We start from the raw sequence: 16,667 nt of genomic DNA, 5'->3' as shown, positions 1-16,667 counted from the left end.
TTTTATTCAATGTTTAATGTAGGCCTATCTTTCATTTTTTAAATATTTTATATCATTGTGTAAAACTGTGTCACACAAATATGTGCGTTTTTTAAAAATGCCTGTTTGTTTATTAAAACAGGTATGAGATAATAGACTTCTGTGGAAAGTGTGGTATGTAATTTGCTGTGAAAATGAGTGGACGCGATGGCAACATGCCACAACTGGTTTCCAGAAGAAGCCACGCGCTAATAAAGTGAGTTCACCCTCAGAACAAGGACGAGTCTAAGCTTGACATCTGACAGGCAGTCCTTCACTGTTTAAATGCCACCTGGTACCTGTAACAGACATTTATGAAACATCAATCTTGAAAAGTATGCATCTATAATAAATAAAACTGATCATCTATTTTTGAATTCTAAGACTTGTAAGAGACAGTTCTGATAACGTAATATATTGCTCCTTTATTTATACCCTCAGCCATGACATCTCAGGTCGTTTTATAAAGTAAAACTTTATTTTTATATTTACGAAAAAGCTGGTATACTGGATTCTTAATAATGCAGTTTGTAAAAAATAGCAAAGGAAGTAAACACATCTATATCTGTACATCTGCATCTACAGTGGCAAGAAAAAGTATGTGAACCACTTGCAGAATCTGTGAAAATGTGAATAATTTTAACCAAAAAAAAGATATCATACAAAATGCATGTTATTTTTTATTTAGTACTGTCCTGAATAATCTATTTGACATAATTTTTTTTATACATATAACGGAGGCCAGCTGTTGCTGTGCGAGTAAACCTCACTCCTCTGATCTCAAGAGACACTCAAGCGACTGACGCTAGAGGGTGTAGCTTTTAGCCTCCTTGTTAGAGCATCCGACTCTCATGCCGGCGGACCTAGGTTCGAGTCCTGCTTAGAGCGAGGTGGGTCGAACAGGAGGGGTTACATATAGTCCACAAGACAAAAAATAGCTGAATTTATTAAAAATAACCCTGTTCAAAAGTTTATGAACCATTAATTCTCAATACTGTGTGTTGTTCCCTGGATGATCCACGGCTGTTTTTTTTTTTGTGTGTGTGATGGTTGTTCATTTTTTTGTGTGTGTGATGGTTGTTCATTTTTTTGTGTGTGTGTGTGATTGTTGTTTATGAGTCCCTTGTTTGTCCTGAGCAGTTAAACTGCCCAATGTTCTTCAGAAAAATCCACCAGGTCCTGCACATTCTTCAGTTTTCCAGCATCTTTTGCATATTTGAACCCACAACTACTAAAAAAGGTTGAAACATTCATTGATGCTCCAGAAGGAACCAGGATGCATTAAGAGCTGGGGGGTGAAAACCTATTGAATTTGAAGATCAAGGTAAATTGTACTCAATTTGTCTTCTGGGAAAGTGCCATCTGTTGCTTCTGAAGGGCAGTATTAAATGAAAAAAAAAAATAATAATACTAATTATATTTAAACAAAATACGAAACATTTGGACATCTTCATCCTGCTCAAAAGTTTTCACCCCCAGCTCTTAATGCATCGTGTTTCCTTCTGGAACATCAGTGAATGTTTGAACCTTTTTTAGTAGTTGTGTTTGAGTCCCTCAATTGTCCTCAGTGTGAAAAGATGGATATCAAAATCATACAGTCACTTCTGGAGAGGGTTCAAATATGCTAAAGATGCTGGAAAACTGAAGAATGTGCAGGAACTGGAGGACAGTTTAACTGCTCAAGACAAACAAGGGACTCATGCACAACCATCATAAAATAAAACAAAACAAAAACAGCCCTGGATCATCCAGGGAACGACACACACTATTGAGAATTAATAGTTCATAAACTTTTGAATGGGGTTATTTTAATAAATTCACCTATTTTTTTTGTCTTGTGGACTATATGTAAACATTTTTATGAAAAATATCATGGACAGTACTAAATCAGGACAGTACTAAAATCACATGCATTTTGTATGATCTCTTTTATTTAGTTAAAATTATTCACATTTTCACCGATTCAGCAAGTGATTCACATACTTTTTCTTGCCACTGTATATTTCTTGATTTGGCACTGGCAAATTCAGTTATTAAAACTAAACACCTCTGCTCTTAAAACCACCAAACATTTAAAATGTGCTGTTTCATGTAAATGTAGATGACCCCTTTCAAAGCAATGGCAAACAATGCTATCAAGTTATTCAGAGTTCAGTTTACCAGTACAACATGGACGCAGAAAATGCCTAACTAAACTAAACTAAAATGAAAAACTAAATGTATTTTATGGAATTCAACAGTTTCAATTTCAGTACATTCTAAACATCTTGCATAAACTATTGAATCAAGTTGATATCTACTATCTAGCGTTTAGAATATCACAGTGAATGAATACTGGTTTAGTTTTTATCATACAAATCTAACAACAAGAGGATGTCCAGCAAAGACATTTAGCCAAATAAATAAAGCAACGACTTCATATTTGAGTGGAATAAATGAAAAGGATGAGACAGTGCATACAAACTCAATACAATTTACATGACATCTCTATCAGACCATGCGCTAACACAAAGAAATTTGCAGAGGCGATATTATTTTCAATTTCCAGGCACTGATGTTAGAGCTGACAAACAATTTAAAGGGTTCAATGAAAACATTTAAGGCATAAAATATTTGAGAATGAATGAAAAAAAAATTTGAACATTTTCACACTAAATACTATCAAAAATCAGCTGGCCCAATCATTCAAAAACATTTTGTAGTGGTATACAGTTTATTATGTAGTATAACTTCACGTGTACATAAAAACAGTTAGTGAAGATAAAATGTAGATAATACCTCAAGCAGCTTTCGAAAATGTACATCCCAGAATAATTCAAGTTTCAAAAAAGTATGTGTCTAGATACAACACACACCATATTAAAAGGCATGATTGTGTGATTCATGGCTTAATATGAGAGCAAATACCATTTCTGTCCATTAGCTCTCTGTAATGCAGATGTTTTTCATGTATGTCTTCAGTGAATAGCAGTGTCATTATTTTGGCATTATTATTATGCTTCATCCAAGGCTGTTTTAAGTAGTAACTGTAAATTGACCGTTGCTAAATATCCTGTATAGCTAATGTCTTAATTACACACAAAATATAAAGGTAATCTATATAGTTTGACGCATAAACACTTGTTGACACTGAAGTAAAAATGAAAAAATACTTCTGGAAAAGGGGGGGGGGGGGGGGGTTGCTCTTCAGCTACGGATATGGACTATTATATACCTATTGTGCATCATTAAGCTGTCTGGCAACAGTCAGTATCTCTTTGGCCCCTTTGCTGAGCAGCAGATTTCCAAGGTCCACTCCTAACTTCACTGTGGCATCCTGGGCTGCTTCTGACACCTTTAAAGCAGTGATACCCACACGCTGGACCTTCTCATCTACCTTCTCCTGCTCCTCAGTCTGGGAATAATGAAGTTACACATGCTCAGTGTAAAATTCTAAGAAGCATTCAGAATATAGGAAATTATATCTATATTTTAGTGGATTAACAACCTGATCGTCTGAGCTGATGCTTGTCTGCATTGTCTCCTTCAGACTATCTGAGCCATCAAGACTGTACACTGCTCCAGTCAAGTAGACCTGTAAAACCAACACAGATCTGTCATTCAGCTGAGAGACATTTTATAGTCGAGTATAAAGTAAAATCAGCATGTAAATCCTCACTACCTGTGAATTCTTAACTTCAGTGTGAACAGCAACTGGAACACTGCACCCTCCTTCCTATAAAAAAAGTTTAAGGCACATGTGGAAAGTTCTTAGAAGTGTATTCTTTGTTTTCGTGGTGGTTTTATATGGTTTTCATAAACTTTGATACAATTTTCCAGAAAGATTTTCTATTTAATGATTTATGGTGTCATTTGGTGTATGAAAGTAATTTAACATACACTGCCCGCGCAAAAAAAAAGTAGCTTAAGAGTCAATGATTGGATCATTATTGCAGTGATTTTTATGTTTCTATCATGTTATATGTTTGGCAACAGTTCTTCCAACCCTAATTGATGAAGTGTGTAGCTTTTCATTTCTTAAAAAAACATGTAGGAAGACACATCATGGCCATATCCCAGAATGACAATGTCAAGATTTGTCTCAGGCTCAGAATGCGAAAGAATGGTTGGGAGGGAGCATGAAGAATAATTTTCACACATGAATCGGCACCTCTGAGTCCAAACCTCAAATTGATTGAAAGTCTTTGGGATGTGCTGGAGGAAACTTTACAGAGTGCTTGACTCTTGCATTGTCAATACAAGATCTTGAGCAAAAATGAATGCACCTCTTGATGAAAATAAATGCTGTGATGTTATAAAATTTTTGGACAAGATCTTGTATTGACAATGTAAGAGTCCAGCGCCATTTTGAAAGAAAAAAAGGATCATGTGACACCGAAGACTGGAGTAATGATGCTAAAAATTCAGCTTTGACATCACAGGAATAACTAATACAATTATACAATATATTACAATAAAACAGTCATTTTAAATTGTAATAATATTTTAAAATATTACTGTTTTACTTCTTTCAAAAACAAATCTTAATGACCCCAGACTTTTGAATAACAGTGTATTTATTTATTAATGACCAATTAATTGATTAAACAGGTGTGAGGGGTTTTATAGTGCAGCCGGATACCTACCAGGTGTTTGAGGAACGCTCTCTCCGCGATGCAGCGCAACACAGTGTCCGAGTCATTTAATACTGACACCATTTCCAGGATGTCCCGGTCTCGAGCTCTCACCTCGACTGCCAGAGCGCCCTTTAACGGGAAAAGTAAGAATGGTCTGTAAGGCTCAGTTTAATGGACATACACTCAAGATTTGCTCAAGAGGGACACTGAATGTTACCCACCTGTCCAACTGCATACATGCAGTCCTCAGGCCCGAGGATCTGAAACAAAATTATCCAAAATCTATCAATATGCATTACAGGCTAATCAGTGCAATAATCAGTAGTGTTGACTTGAGGGAAGACATTGCAGTGCATTGTAGGTTAAAGGAGGATAGAGGCACCTGGCTAATGCGGTTCTCCCAGCCCATTCTCCGAAGACCAGCTGCTGCTAATATGATGGCAGAAAAGTCATCCTTTTCATCCAGCTTCTTCAGACGGGTGTTGAGATTACCTCTCTGAACATGACTGTTAAGGCATAACCTCACAAAAAACCTCAGGTGCTTGTTAACACACTGAATTCATAATTTACTTGTTTTCTACATCTACATACAATAATTACAGTCAGAAAAAGTGAGAGAGAAAAATAAAGATTGCTGCACTACATTGAAAGATACAATGTCTTTAAACTCCAGGTGGGGAAACCTTTTCTTCAGCTGTGCAGCCCGACGAAGAGAACTGGTACCTATAACACTTCAAATATAAAATGTAAATGCATGTATTATTCAAGAACACATGTATCCTGTACATATATAATTAAAAAAAGAATAATAAAAAAAGAATATATATATATATATATATATATATATAAAATAAAAACTGTAATATTGTGAAATATTATAACCAAAAAAAAAACTGTTTACTATTTTAATACATTTAAAAATGTAATTTATTCCTGTGATGGTAAAGCTGAATTTTCAGCATCATTACTCCAGTCTTCAGTGTCACTTGATCCTTCAGAAATCATTCTAATATGCTGATTTGCTGCTCAAGATTTTTATTATTATTATCATTATCAATGTTGAATGTATGTGCTGTTTTATATATTTGTGGAAACAATGGTATTTGTTTTATAGAAAGTTCAAAAGAACATTTATTTGAAATAGAAATCTTTTTTAACATTATAAATGTCTATACTGTCACTTTTGATCAATTTAATGCATCCTTCCTGAGTAAAAGTATTCATTTCTAAAAACTTCAAAGTTCAATGGCAGTGTATATTAAAATACATTTAAAACATATAATTCTGTGTACAGGCCACTGCTTTTACCTCTTGTTGGCTAGAGAGTCGAGACGTTTGCCTTTATTTTTGGGGTGTAAGACAACAGCATCATGGGGGTTTTCTCGTCTTTGAAGAAAGGGAAATCACAATGTTGGCTTCATAATTAAAAGGATTTGCAATAAGCAATTCACTGTACATCAGTATTTCCATACACTTTAATAATTATTCATCAACAATTATGTTGATTTTTGTGGGTAACATGTCAGCTACTTTTAAGATGAAAGACTCTTCAGATGTGGAGGAACATATAAGCACTTCAGAACATAGAGACACTATTGTGATTTGCTTACTTCAACACGGCTCCTATAGTGAAGCCCACAGGAAGAACAGTAGGCAAGTCTTTCAAAGAGTGCACGACCAGGTCTACCCTATAGAGACAAATATTACAACAGCATTATTCATACTGAAACATATGCAACAATGTAGCAATACAAACTTCTGAACATCAAATGCACCAAAAGACCAAAGAACAAATCTATATGTACTGCAAAGTATACATGAGTTACATAAAGAAGTAAAGGCGGTGATGGACTCACTCATTTTTTTCCAAAGCAGTCTCCAATTCCTTTGTGAAGAGACTCTTTTCACCGATCTTTAACAGAGAAGTTAAACGATACTTAATTTCCCCAAAAACGTTATATACATTAACATTTACAAAACAAATTAATTATGACAGCAATATTACTCAGTCAAACATTTTTTTTATTTTATTTGGGATTTAGATGAGAACTTACTTTGGATAAAGCTGTGTCAAGTATTTTATCTCCCGTTGTTGACATAGCCACTGAAACAAACAAAAAAAAGATTGTATGAAGTGGAAATCTGTTTAAACAGAGCGAATATTAATGTATGCCATGCTTAGTAAACTCAATTACAACTGTTTTGCATATTAGACAATAATATCTTACCTATTTCAAAATGAACATCAGGGTGTAACTCCTTGAGTTTCTCAACAACACTGTCTGTCTGAATCCGAGCCAGCTGAAAAAATACAAGTAACAAAAAGGTTCAACAATATTCCATTTGCCCGAAAATATGAGGGTCCTTTAAGGCTCATCTTCCTGTTGAGGGCTGTAACCAGTTTCTTTACTAAAACTAAGCAATCTTATACCCACCCTGACAAAGACAGAAAGCTTATCAAAACCCATCACCACCACTGACACACCCAATCGAACTGATGATGAGGCAAAATGTATAGTTCTAATATGGAAAGTAAAAGTAAAACTTTTACATTGATACTTTAAAAAAAATGAATGATTCCAGTGACGAGCAGTCTTAAAAATTTTTAAACATGCAAATTTAAACATATTTAAATGTATTAACTTGTTTGATATTCTAACAATATTTTTGATTATCTCATTTGTACGTGTACTCTACTATTCAAAAGTTTGGGATAAGTACGTTTTTTAAAATAAATTAATTTAATTCAGCAAGGATGCATTAAATAGATCAGAACCGCCAGTAAAGACGTTTATAATGTTACAAAAGTTTTCTATTTCATATAAATGCTGTTCTTTTGAACTTTCTATTCAATCAAAGAATCTTGACTAAATGTATCACTGTTTCCACAAAAAATATTAAGCAACACAGCTGTTTTGAACATTGATAATAATAAGAAATGTTTCTTGTGCAGCAAAACAGCATTATTAAATGATTTCTGAAGAATCATGTGACACTGAAGACTAGAGTAATGATGCTGAAATTTAAGCTTTTCCATCACAGGAATAAATAAAAATGTAAAATATAGTCTATGTACAATATACATAAATATATTAAAATACCTGGCTTTTTCTGGTGCCAACACGTATCACCCTGCTGACTCTGCCATCAGTGTCCTGTAAAAGAATATCCCATGCAAAGGTTAGTACCAACACAAACAGCACATATAGTTACATTCATTTATTCATGTTCTGACCCTAATGTATTTATAAGGTCCATCTGCCATAGTTGTAGTGAGATGAGCTGGAGTCTTCAGACACTTTGAGTATGAGAAAGCAATGTATAGAGAACATGAAACAGGATAGTCTGATGTAGGAGGAGGCACTACGCCCCAGTGTCCTGGCTTCAGTAGATAAGACAATAATGTCTATTCATTGTGTCCGTTAAACACAAGGGAGGAGTAATGTCATTTTTGACAATATTAGGCTACACTAAAACTTTTTTGGGTTAAGATGGTTCATATGTAATTCCTGTAAACCACTAACCCTAAACCAATATAACCTTAACCATTATGTCATAATCCCATACCCTAAGGAAAATTAACCATAGTTTCACTACAACAAAAAACGTAGTTATTGTAGTTAAACCATAGTTTAACTATGGTATTTGTAGTAAAAGTGTGGTTATACAAATAACTTAGTCAATCCGCCAAAAAAAAAAAAAATGTTTACTATACTTTTACTATAATAAAACCATGGTTAATTGTCTACGAGTACTGTGTCGGTGAAATTAATTACTAATACTTCATTAATAAATACGGTTAAATTAGAGTTAACGAATTAGTTAGTGAATGAATGAAAACATACCTGGGGATTTGTCTTTTCCGACATTTTCTAAGATGATCCAAGTGAATTAAGTTAGTGCCGATCTCGTCGAAACTGGAGTATTTTCTCATTCATGATTGTAAAAGAGATAATATTTAGGTGGGACAAATGTCATTCACAACTGTTACAGCTTGAATATGACTTCCGCAAAGTGCGGCATTTTGAATTTCAAAATAAAAGTCATTTTGCGTCGACCTGTCAACGACAACTGTACAAACCTTTATTTTGAAGATGTAACGTTAGTCTAGAAACGGAAGTTAACATGAACACAGTAAATGCGGTGTTGTCACATCATTCAGTCACTTTATATATCAAAAATTGCAATTATAGTGCAATATTTGTATGAGCAAAATGGTGGAATATGAATTATTTCGCAAACAAACTGTGTCTATAATGACACTGTTGTCAGAAACAGCTCGAGACGAAATTCTGAAAGTTTTTGACTGTGAATGTCGCCCATCCCACACTGAAATTGGTTGTGACAGAGATCCGATATTGGAAATGAATGAGAAACAACGCAGGCTGGTACGTTTATTTTTTGTTTTGCAGATATTCTCCGTGCCATATCATTTTTATCAAGGGATTTTGTCAGTTGTGATCCATCAGATAGTCGGTTCCTGAAGTGTTTCCTCTGTGTAGTCTTTTTTATTTCGAGGTTAAGATACATTTTATATGATTAATCAAGTCGTTTTCTGTGTTTAACACTATAATAAGTAACTATATTTCATTCTTTCAAAGAAATGTTCATCTCCATTTTGCTAGTTCCAAGAACTGAACATTAAAGCAGGTGAAGAAGTCTAGAAAAACAACCAGTAGTTAATATCTGTTGCAGGTAATGCTCACAGCTTTAATGGAGACCTTTACCAACGTGGCTGTTCAAAAAATATGCAAAGTCTTCAGTTATTGCTTTGCTCTTAAGCCAACTCAGCTGAAGGGTTCTAAAAGTTACCATGATGATGTAGAGAATGTGAAAGAGATGGTGAAGGAGCATCTGAAGAAACCAGAAAGAAAAAACAATCAAACTGTCAAAAATGTGCCTGGTAAGATGTCCTGTATTTTAATTTAATGCCATATGTTAACAATACTAAATCCACTACAATTTTAACAAGAAATTTCTCGATTCTGAAGCTGTAGCTCCATCAGTGTCTCCGGAGAGACCGAATCTGCTCACTGCATTACCTGAAGAAAAAGTACAAACACAAGATTTTGCTAAAGGCCAGCAGGTCAGTTCACTGTTGAAAGGATGTAACTCAGTATTGTTTGCCAAAATGCTTGCAACAACGTTTGTATTGATTTTCTTTTAGTGTGCAGAGGAGGGTAACGTTTCTGAATTGTCAGGAATTGTTCCCGAGTCATCAAGTGGTGGAAAAGAGAAGCCAGTGCAAGCATTTTTTATAGAAGGTATGTGCTGCACCGCTTTGATATTTATGTGAACTAACAAGCTAAGAAATGTAGAAATTATGAATTAATATATATATATATATATATATATTATATTATATTATATTTTTACACTTCAATATGTTTGGCATTACTAAACAATAAAATACTAGATATAGACCTAGAGCTCCTTCAGGCAGGGTCTGTTTTTTTTTTTGGGGGGGGGGGGGGGGATCTTTTCAAAACTGATGTAATGTATATTTTTGAGTCATGAACAATGTGTTTAAACAAGTTTCAGTTGTTAATATTTCAAAGTGTTAAAATTCTTTTTTACATTTTTTTTTTTTTTACTGTTTTTATGTCAGGTGGTACAGCCTAATAGTTGTATACTGTAGTTGTACCACCTGACATGGAAAGTGTACTAACCCATACTTGGTTCTCTGGATGATGCTTTATCATTGTTTACTGTTATTACCTTGTCAATTCATAATAAAAGAGCCATGTTTGCCATTGTTCCACCCTGACATTTGAGAATATAGAAATTGCTGGACAAAACTTGTTCAATTATGTCAACAGCTCTAAAACTACTGATATTTATAAAATGTGTTTATATGAAAGGTTTCAAACCTGAAATGATGCCATAGTATTTAGTTTATTTTTTTTTACTTTATTAAGACACCTTTTAAAGGGATAGTTCACCCAAAAATGAAAATTAGCCCATAATTTACTCACCCCCAAGTCATCCTAGGTGTATATGACATTCTTCTTTCAGACGAATAAAATCGGAATTATATTACAAAAGTCCAGGCTAATCCAAGCATTAGAAGTGGATTCATAGTTGCTCTGTTTTTGAAGTCCATAAAAAGTGCATCTGCCCATCAAATAACATGCTCCACGCGGCTCTGGGGTGTTAATAAAGGCCTTCTGAAGCGAATCGATGCGTTTGTGTAAGAAAAATATCCATATTTAAAACTTTATCAAGTAAAATTTCGGCCGACCGCCTTCCCTGTTCAATTTATGGAAAAATTGTTGAAAGTTCCCCTGCCGATCGAAAGACTAACGCGACCAGGTAGGCTCGTCACGACGTCACGTACGCATCTTGAGTTTCACTTTCAACATTCAACACTTTTCCACGGAAGGCGGTCGGTCGAAAGTTTACATGATAAAGTTTTAAATATGGATATTTTTCTTACACAAACGCATTGATTCGCTTCAGAAGGCCTTTTTTAACACCCCAGAGCTGCGTGGAGCACGTTATTTGACGGACAGATGCACTTTTTATGGACTTCAAAAACAGAGCAACTATGAATCAAATTCTAATGCTTGGATTAGCCTGGACTTTTGTAATATAACTCAGATTTTATTCGTCTGAAAGAAGAATGTCATGTACACCTAGGATGACTTGAGGGTGAGTAAATTATGGGCTAATTTTCATTTTTGGGTGAACTATCCCTTTAAATAGTTCTCTTGCCCCACCTGACATTTTGGGGGTTTAAGATAAAACATAAAATAATATTTATTATTAAAAAAAAAAAAAATCTTATTCTTATTCATTTTTTCACTGAAATTTACTCGACAGTTACGTTTAGCTAATGAATTTGGTGTCAATTATAATATTATATTTACTGAAAACAGTAATTTTGTGAACTATTATTACAGTGTATAGTTTGAATATATTTTAAAATGTAATTTATTCCTGTGATGGCAAAACTGAATTTTCATCATAATTAAATCCAGGGTTTAGTGTCCCCATGATCCTTCTGAAATAATTGGAATATGCTGATTTGGTAGTCAAGAAATATTTCTTATTATTATCAATGTTGATATACAAACATGCACATACATACTTGTGGTAGTAACTTGTAGTAACTGAAACCCTGTTAATGTTTTGCAGTTGAATACATTGCCTCTGTTAAAGACCAGCAACCTGAAGTAATCTCGCAGGCAGAGCAAAACACTACAAAGTCCAAGAAAACCATGAAGACAATATCGTTTGACTGTAATGAGTGTGGAAAGAGATTGTGGAAAGAAAGACACTCACTAAATCAGCACAAATGTGGACAATTAAAAGGGCCTCACAGTTGTGAGCAGTGCGGGAAGAAGTTTAAATTCTTAAAAGGATTGGAGAAACACCTGCTGCATCACAATTCAGCCGAGAAGAAAGGACTCTGTAAAACATGCGGAAAAACCTTCGCCAATGTTAAGATGCACGAACGTGTCCACCTGGAGGTTAAGCCGTTTCTTTGTTCCATATGTGGACACGGCTTCACCGTAAAGGGGAGTTTACTGGCACACCAGAGGATCCATACAGGTGAAAAACCATACAGCTGTGAGACATGCGGGAAGCACTTTTCACACTCTGGCAACCTCACCAGCCATCTGATTATTCATTTGAATGAGAAACCGTGGAAATGCAGCCTCTGTGACAAGACTTTCAAAACAGAAAAACAAATGCATTTGCACCAGGTTGTGCATACAGGAGAGAAACCCCACATATGTCATGTATGCGGGCAGAAGTTTGGCCACATTACAAACCTCAGAAGGCATCTCCTTGTGCACAGTGGTGTGAAACGGCATGTGTGTGAAATCTGTTCCAAGCAGTTTTATCAGAGCAAATCTCTGAAGAGGCACATGGCAATACATGGAGCTCTGAAGACATTCATGTGTGAAATATGTGGGAAGGGTTTTGTTTTTAACTATGCTTTACAGAAACACTTACTCACACATAGTGAGAAATCTGGAGATGGGAAGAACTCTTTCCCGTGTGATGTATGCGGAAAATGCTACAGTTCTACCGCTTTGCTCAGAATGCATGAGAGACTCCACTCGGAAACAGATCCGTACATGTGTAAAACCTGTGGTAAAAGCTACAGCAGCATGTATTCGCTGAAGGAACATGAGAAACTTCATTCAGGGATGACGCCGTTCAAGTGTGGTGTGTGTGATAAAACTTTTACTCAGAGAATTGGTTTGAAAACGCACGAGGTTGTTCATACCAAAGCTAAACCCTACAAATGTTCTGTTTGTGGGAGCAAATTTGGACTTCCTTACAGTCTTAGACTGCATATGCGCATTCACTCCGGTGAAAAGCCACACAAGTGCGAAACGTGCGGAATGTGCTTTCGCTTATCTGGAAACTTAAGCCGTCACAAGCGGGTCCACACTGGCGAGAGGCCGTTCAGCTGTGAGGTCTGTGGGAAAAAGTTTGTACAACTTAGCCATGTGAAGGCACACATGCAAATCCACACTGGTGTGAAACCCTACACGTGCCAGAAATGCGGGAAGAAATACGCATACCGTAGAAATTACAATGATCACAAATGTATACCTGTGTGAAAAACTTTGCTTTTGTTTTGAGCAGAATTGCAGTGACAGTTTCTTTGTTATATTTACGTTATATTGGAAGTGTCATGACGTTTCAGTATCTGTTAAGGACAAGCATATGTACAATAGCAAAGTGTATTTGTTTTACCTTGATTTGCTTTCTTAGAACAAATTCTGGATAAGTGTCAAACTAATTTTCATTCATTCCATAGAGATACATTAATGAATAGGGTCTGAATTCAAATTATTTCTAGCCAATTATTAATATGCGAAATCAATAGTTGTACAGTATGAATTGAATTCCTCATTACAGTGAGTGTACTCTGTTGTTGTTTTTTGGTAGGAAAAACATAACTATTCCTGTGGTTAAGAGTAATATTTACTATAAATAAAGCAGATAAATTATTGTACATGGTTGAATTGTTATTACGTTTGACTTTTCCAGTGCAAATTGACTTTTTATATTTCATGTTAAATTGCTTTTATTTTGAAAAATTTTCCTCGGGAGTAAAGGAACTGACCATTTCATGGACGGTCAAGTCCATTTTCCTTGAAACAGGTTCTCAACATTTGCATTTCAAAGCGGAGTTTGCATTACACAAAACAGTAAACAAACCTATTTATTAAATTAACCAGAAAGGGCTCTGACTATTATAAATAGTGTTTTGTATAATAGGTCGTATTTAATTTATTGACATGTTAATCTTTCAAAATATGATTAAAATAAGGTCAATGGCGCGTATGCGCATACTTTTAATTTAAAAATGTTCATGCATAAATGAGGAAGGGTTTATCGCAGAGTGCAACTTTTCCAGGGAGTTTGTTTGCATTCCACACGTATAGTTAAGAATATCATGGTTTAGCTTTACATTGAGAACACTTGTAATGCAAGATCTGTTATGATTATGGCGATCATTTGATTGCATGTTTTCAAACTGGCTGCCAAAGCAGAACGTTTTCTTCTTCTAAATCTTAAAGAAATATTATTTTGAAACGGCTTTCAAACACAATTTCTCATTTTTGCACTTCTCGTAATTGTGGTCACTATGTCCAGGAATGAGCTTTTTCAGAGTCAAACTACTCTATTCATCTTATTAATGCCGGACACACCAAAGACATGCAGCTCTGTTGATCCTCATCTCAATATGAAACAAAACGACACTCAGACTCAGGTGGTGAGAATTTCTGTTTTTAAAAATTGAGGGAACACCTTACAACAAGGTTCATTAGTTAACATGAACTAATCATTTATTTATCTTTGTTAATGTTAATTTCAACATTTACTAATACTTTATTAAAATCTTGTTAACATTAGTTAATGCACTGTGAACTAACATGAACAAACCATGATCAGCTGTATTTTTATAAACTAACGTTAACAAAGATGAACAAATACAGTAACAAATGTACTGCTCATGGTTAGTTCATGTTAGTTACATTAAGCAAAGGAATTTCTGTCTTTCCAAAAGCTTAATTGTAAAAATCTGCCACTGCCACAGTGCCACCACTTGATTCTTTTCGTGTTCCTTATGGAAAATTTGTTTACACTGCAATCCCGCGGCCAGACTTTGCTGTTGGGAAATACTATAGACGGTCGTAAAATAACGGTGGGATCCATCAGATATCGCCAGGACGAGGAAAAGTGAAATTGATGCCGTCTGAATCTGATGGCTGGCTCTTGCATTGTTATAACATAGCAGCACCATCACTTCCTTTATAAAGCGACCTTGGGTTTGCAATCTGTGTATGAAACTAGGAACTTGTCTATTGAGTGACTGTGTGTCGAAACTATATAGTTTGTGGCGACAGTGTGAGAGGAATGCGTATTTCATATACATTCTGCCTTCAAGGCTTCAAAGCTTCAACTTGCCTTCAAGGCCACATTCCTCACAATCACACACTCGCACTCTAATAAAACTTGTTGGTATTTTAACGCCTTTTATAGGATACCCCTTATTAAGATGAAAATGGATAGGGGCCTTGAGGAACACGATTTTTCTTGTTATAAAAAGATTTAGAAGCTGGTTAATCATGGGAATAGCTTCAAAGCAAGCGGGATAGTGTGCTTTCAGGTGACAATCTGTTTTACGAAAAACAAATGTCGATAAACAGATAAACTAAGGGAATGGACATTTTAGAATTTCTTAAAACCACTGTCCATTTTCATCTTAAGGGATATCCTACGAGGCAAATGCATTATTTTCCCCACAACGTCGTGTAATTTGGCGACATCTTGCCCGATGATTGCGAGCCGAAGGTGAGCTTATATTCTATGTGTACGGAATACGGGCGAGATACGGGTCATTTTGGCCTATCTGTCTGTCAGTCTGCTTGAGTGCTTGTGGTCGATCGGCTACAGCTGTCATTAATTTCTGTCGGTAATTTCTGTCGGTTTTGAATTCTGAACACGAGCGCTAGATACCAGAGCGATCAGGCACGTGCAGAGGGGGGGGGGGGGGGCTTTGGGTGCTCGAGCCCCTGCCCTTTTTCAAAATGAATCAAAAGTGCCCCTCTCAGACAAATATCAATGATAATATCGTGGTCAATAAAACTAAATAAATGTGATTATTATAACATGACATTGATGACAATGTATACAATAGTAACGAACGGCTCAAAAGTCGGACAATTTCTGTTGAGGCATTGCCATAACGCGTTGCATTGGGTTGCGTGCGTTTTGATTGACAGCTGATTTTTCTCTGTTCGGAAGCTGCTCTCGAGCCAAATATGGTCCTTTCAGAGAGTATGTGGCCTCGCGGGAAAAAAAAGTAAACCAATATTTTTTTTTCATCCATAATCAGAGCTAATGTGTTGATTTAATTACAAATCTATATATTATATATTTTAAAGTATTACACAATTCACCAATGCGCGTTTGTCATGTATATACACCAACCAATCGTGATCTGGCAAAGCAAGTTCAAATTCATGTGAAGTGGAGCGGTAATTTTCTGTTCTTATTCATAAATCGGTTGAAAATTACATGGACAGACGAACTAACGTTTCGGGCTTTCGGTACGGTGCGTGCGTGTACAGAACGGTTATGAATGCAATCTATAACAGTTAACAGTCGGCTTGTTTAAAGCGCGGAACACACTTAAATCCGAGTTCCCACACGAACATATTAAGTATTCAGTCCATTTTATCACGAAATTCAAACGATAAATGCCTTTTTAACGCTCTATTATGTGACGTGACAGAGAGACGCGTATCAGTTCAACTTCAAGCGGCAGCGCGCGAGTGAACGCGATCATCTCTTCCTAAAGAAATGAATATCTAAAGGTATGTTGAGGATACATTACAACTTATTGAAACGTATCATATGTTGTGTAATCGCTCCATCGGTGTTTCAACCGCGGAAAGACAATAAAACAGCTTGTAAACAAAAAATGTCATGTAGAATCACATTTACCTCAGAAGTCATTCAGTGTCCACAGCTGTGAGTTCACTAGAGAGATTAACTCTT

The 16,667-nt window shown here is 35.6% G+C and overlaps 2 protein-coding genes across 2 annotated transcripts; one reads left to right on the top strand and one right to left on the bottom strand.

Annotated features, from left to right (window-relative positions):
- Positions 1 to 1,857: 1,857 nt before the first annotated feature.
- Positions 1,858 to 8,666, bottom strand: hmbsb (hydroxymethylbilane synthase, b). Its single transcript, XM_079823195.1, has 14 exons — positions 8,480 to 8,666; positions 7,736 to 7,789; positions 6,863 to 6,935; positions 6,689 to 6,738; positions 6,491 to 6,546; positions 6,245 to 6,322; positions 5,943 to 6,020; positions 5,290 to 5,365; positions 5,017 to 5,130; positions 4,856 to 4,894; positions 4,644 to 4,763; positions 3,680 to 3,733; positions 3,506 to 3,592; positions 1,858 to 3,412 (listed from the first exon to the last, which is right to left on the bottom strand). The coding sequence occupies exons 1-14, from the start codon at positions 8,501 to 8,503 to the stop codon at positions 3,233 to 3,235; spliced, it is 1,083 nt and encodes a 360-aa protein (XP_079679321.1). The 5' UTR covers positions 8,504 to 8,666; the 3' UTR covers positions 1,858 to 3,232.
- Positions 8,667 to 8,738: 72 nt separating this feature from the next.
- On the top strand, positions 8,739 to 13,610 carry LOC307130454 (uncharacterized protein). Its single transcript, XM_079823423.1, has 5 exons — positions 8,739 to 9,022; positions 9,330 to 9,537; positions 9,626 to 9,720; positions 9,802 to 9,898; positions 11,772 to 13,610. Exons 1-5 carry the CDS (start codon positions 8,840 to 8,842, stop codon positions 13,211 to 13,213), a joined length of 2,025 nt encoding a protein of 674 aa, XP_079679549.1. The 5' UTR covers positions 8,739 to 8,839; the 3' UTR covers positions 13,214 to 13,610.
- The last annotated feature ends 3,057 nt before the right edge of the window (positions 13,611 to 16,667 follow it).

The sequence above is a fragment of the Gobio gobio genome, assembly GCF_949357685.1.
Source record: "Gobio gobio genome assembly, chromosome: 8".
NCBI lineage: Eukaryota > Metazoa > Chordata > Actinopteri > Cypriniformes > Gobionidae > Gobio > Gobio gobio.
The sequence above is the reverse complement of the archived record's forward strand: the minus strand, read 5'-3'. Positions and strand labels throughout refer to the sequence as shown.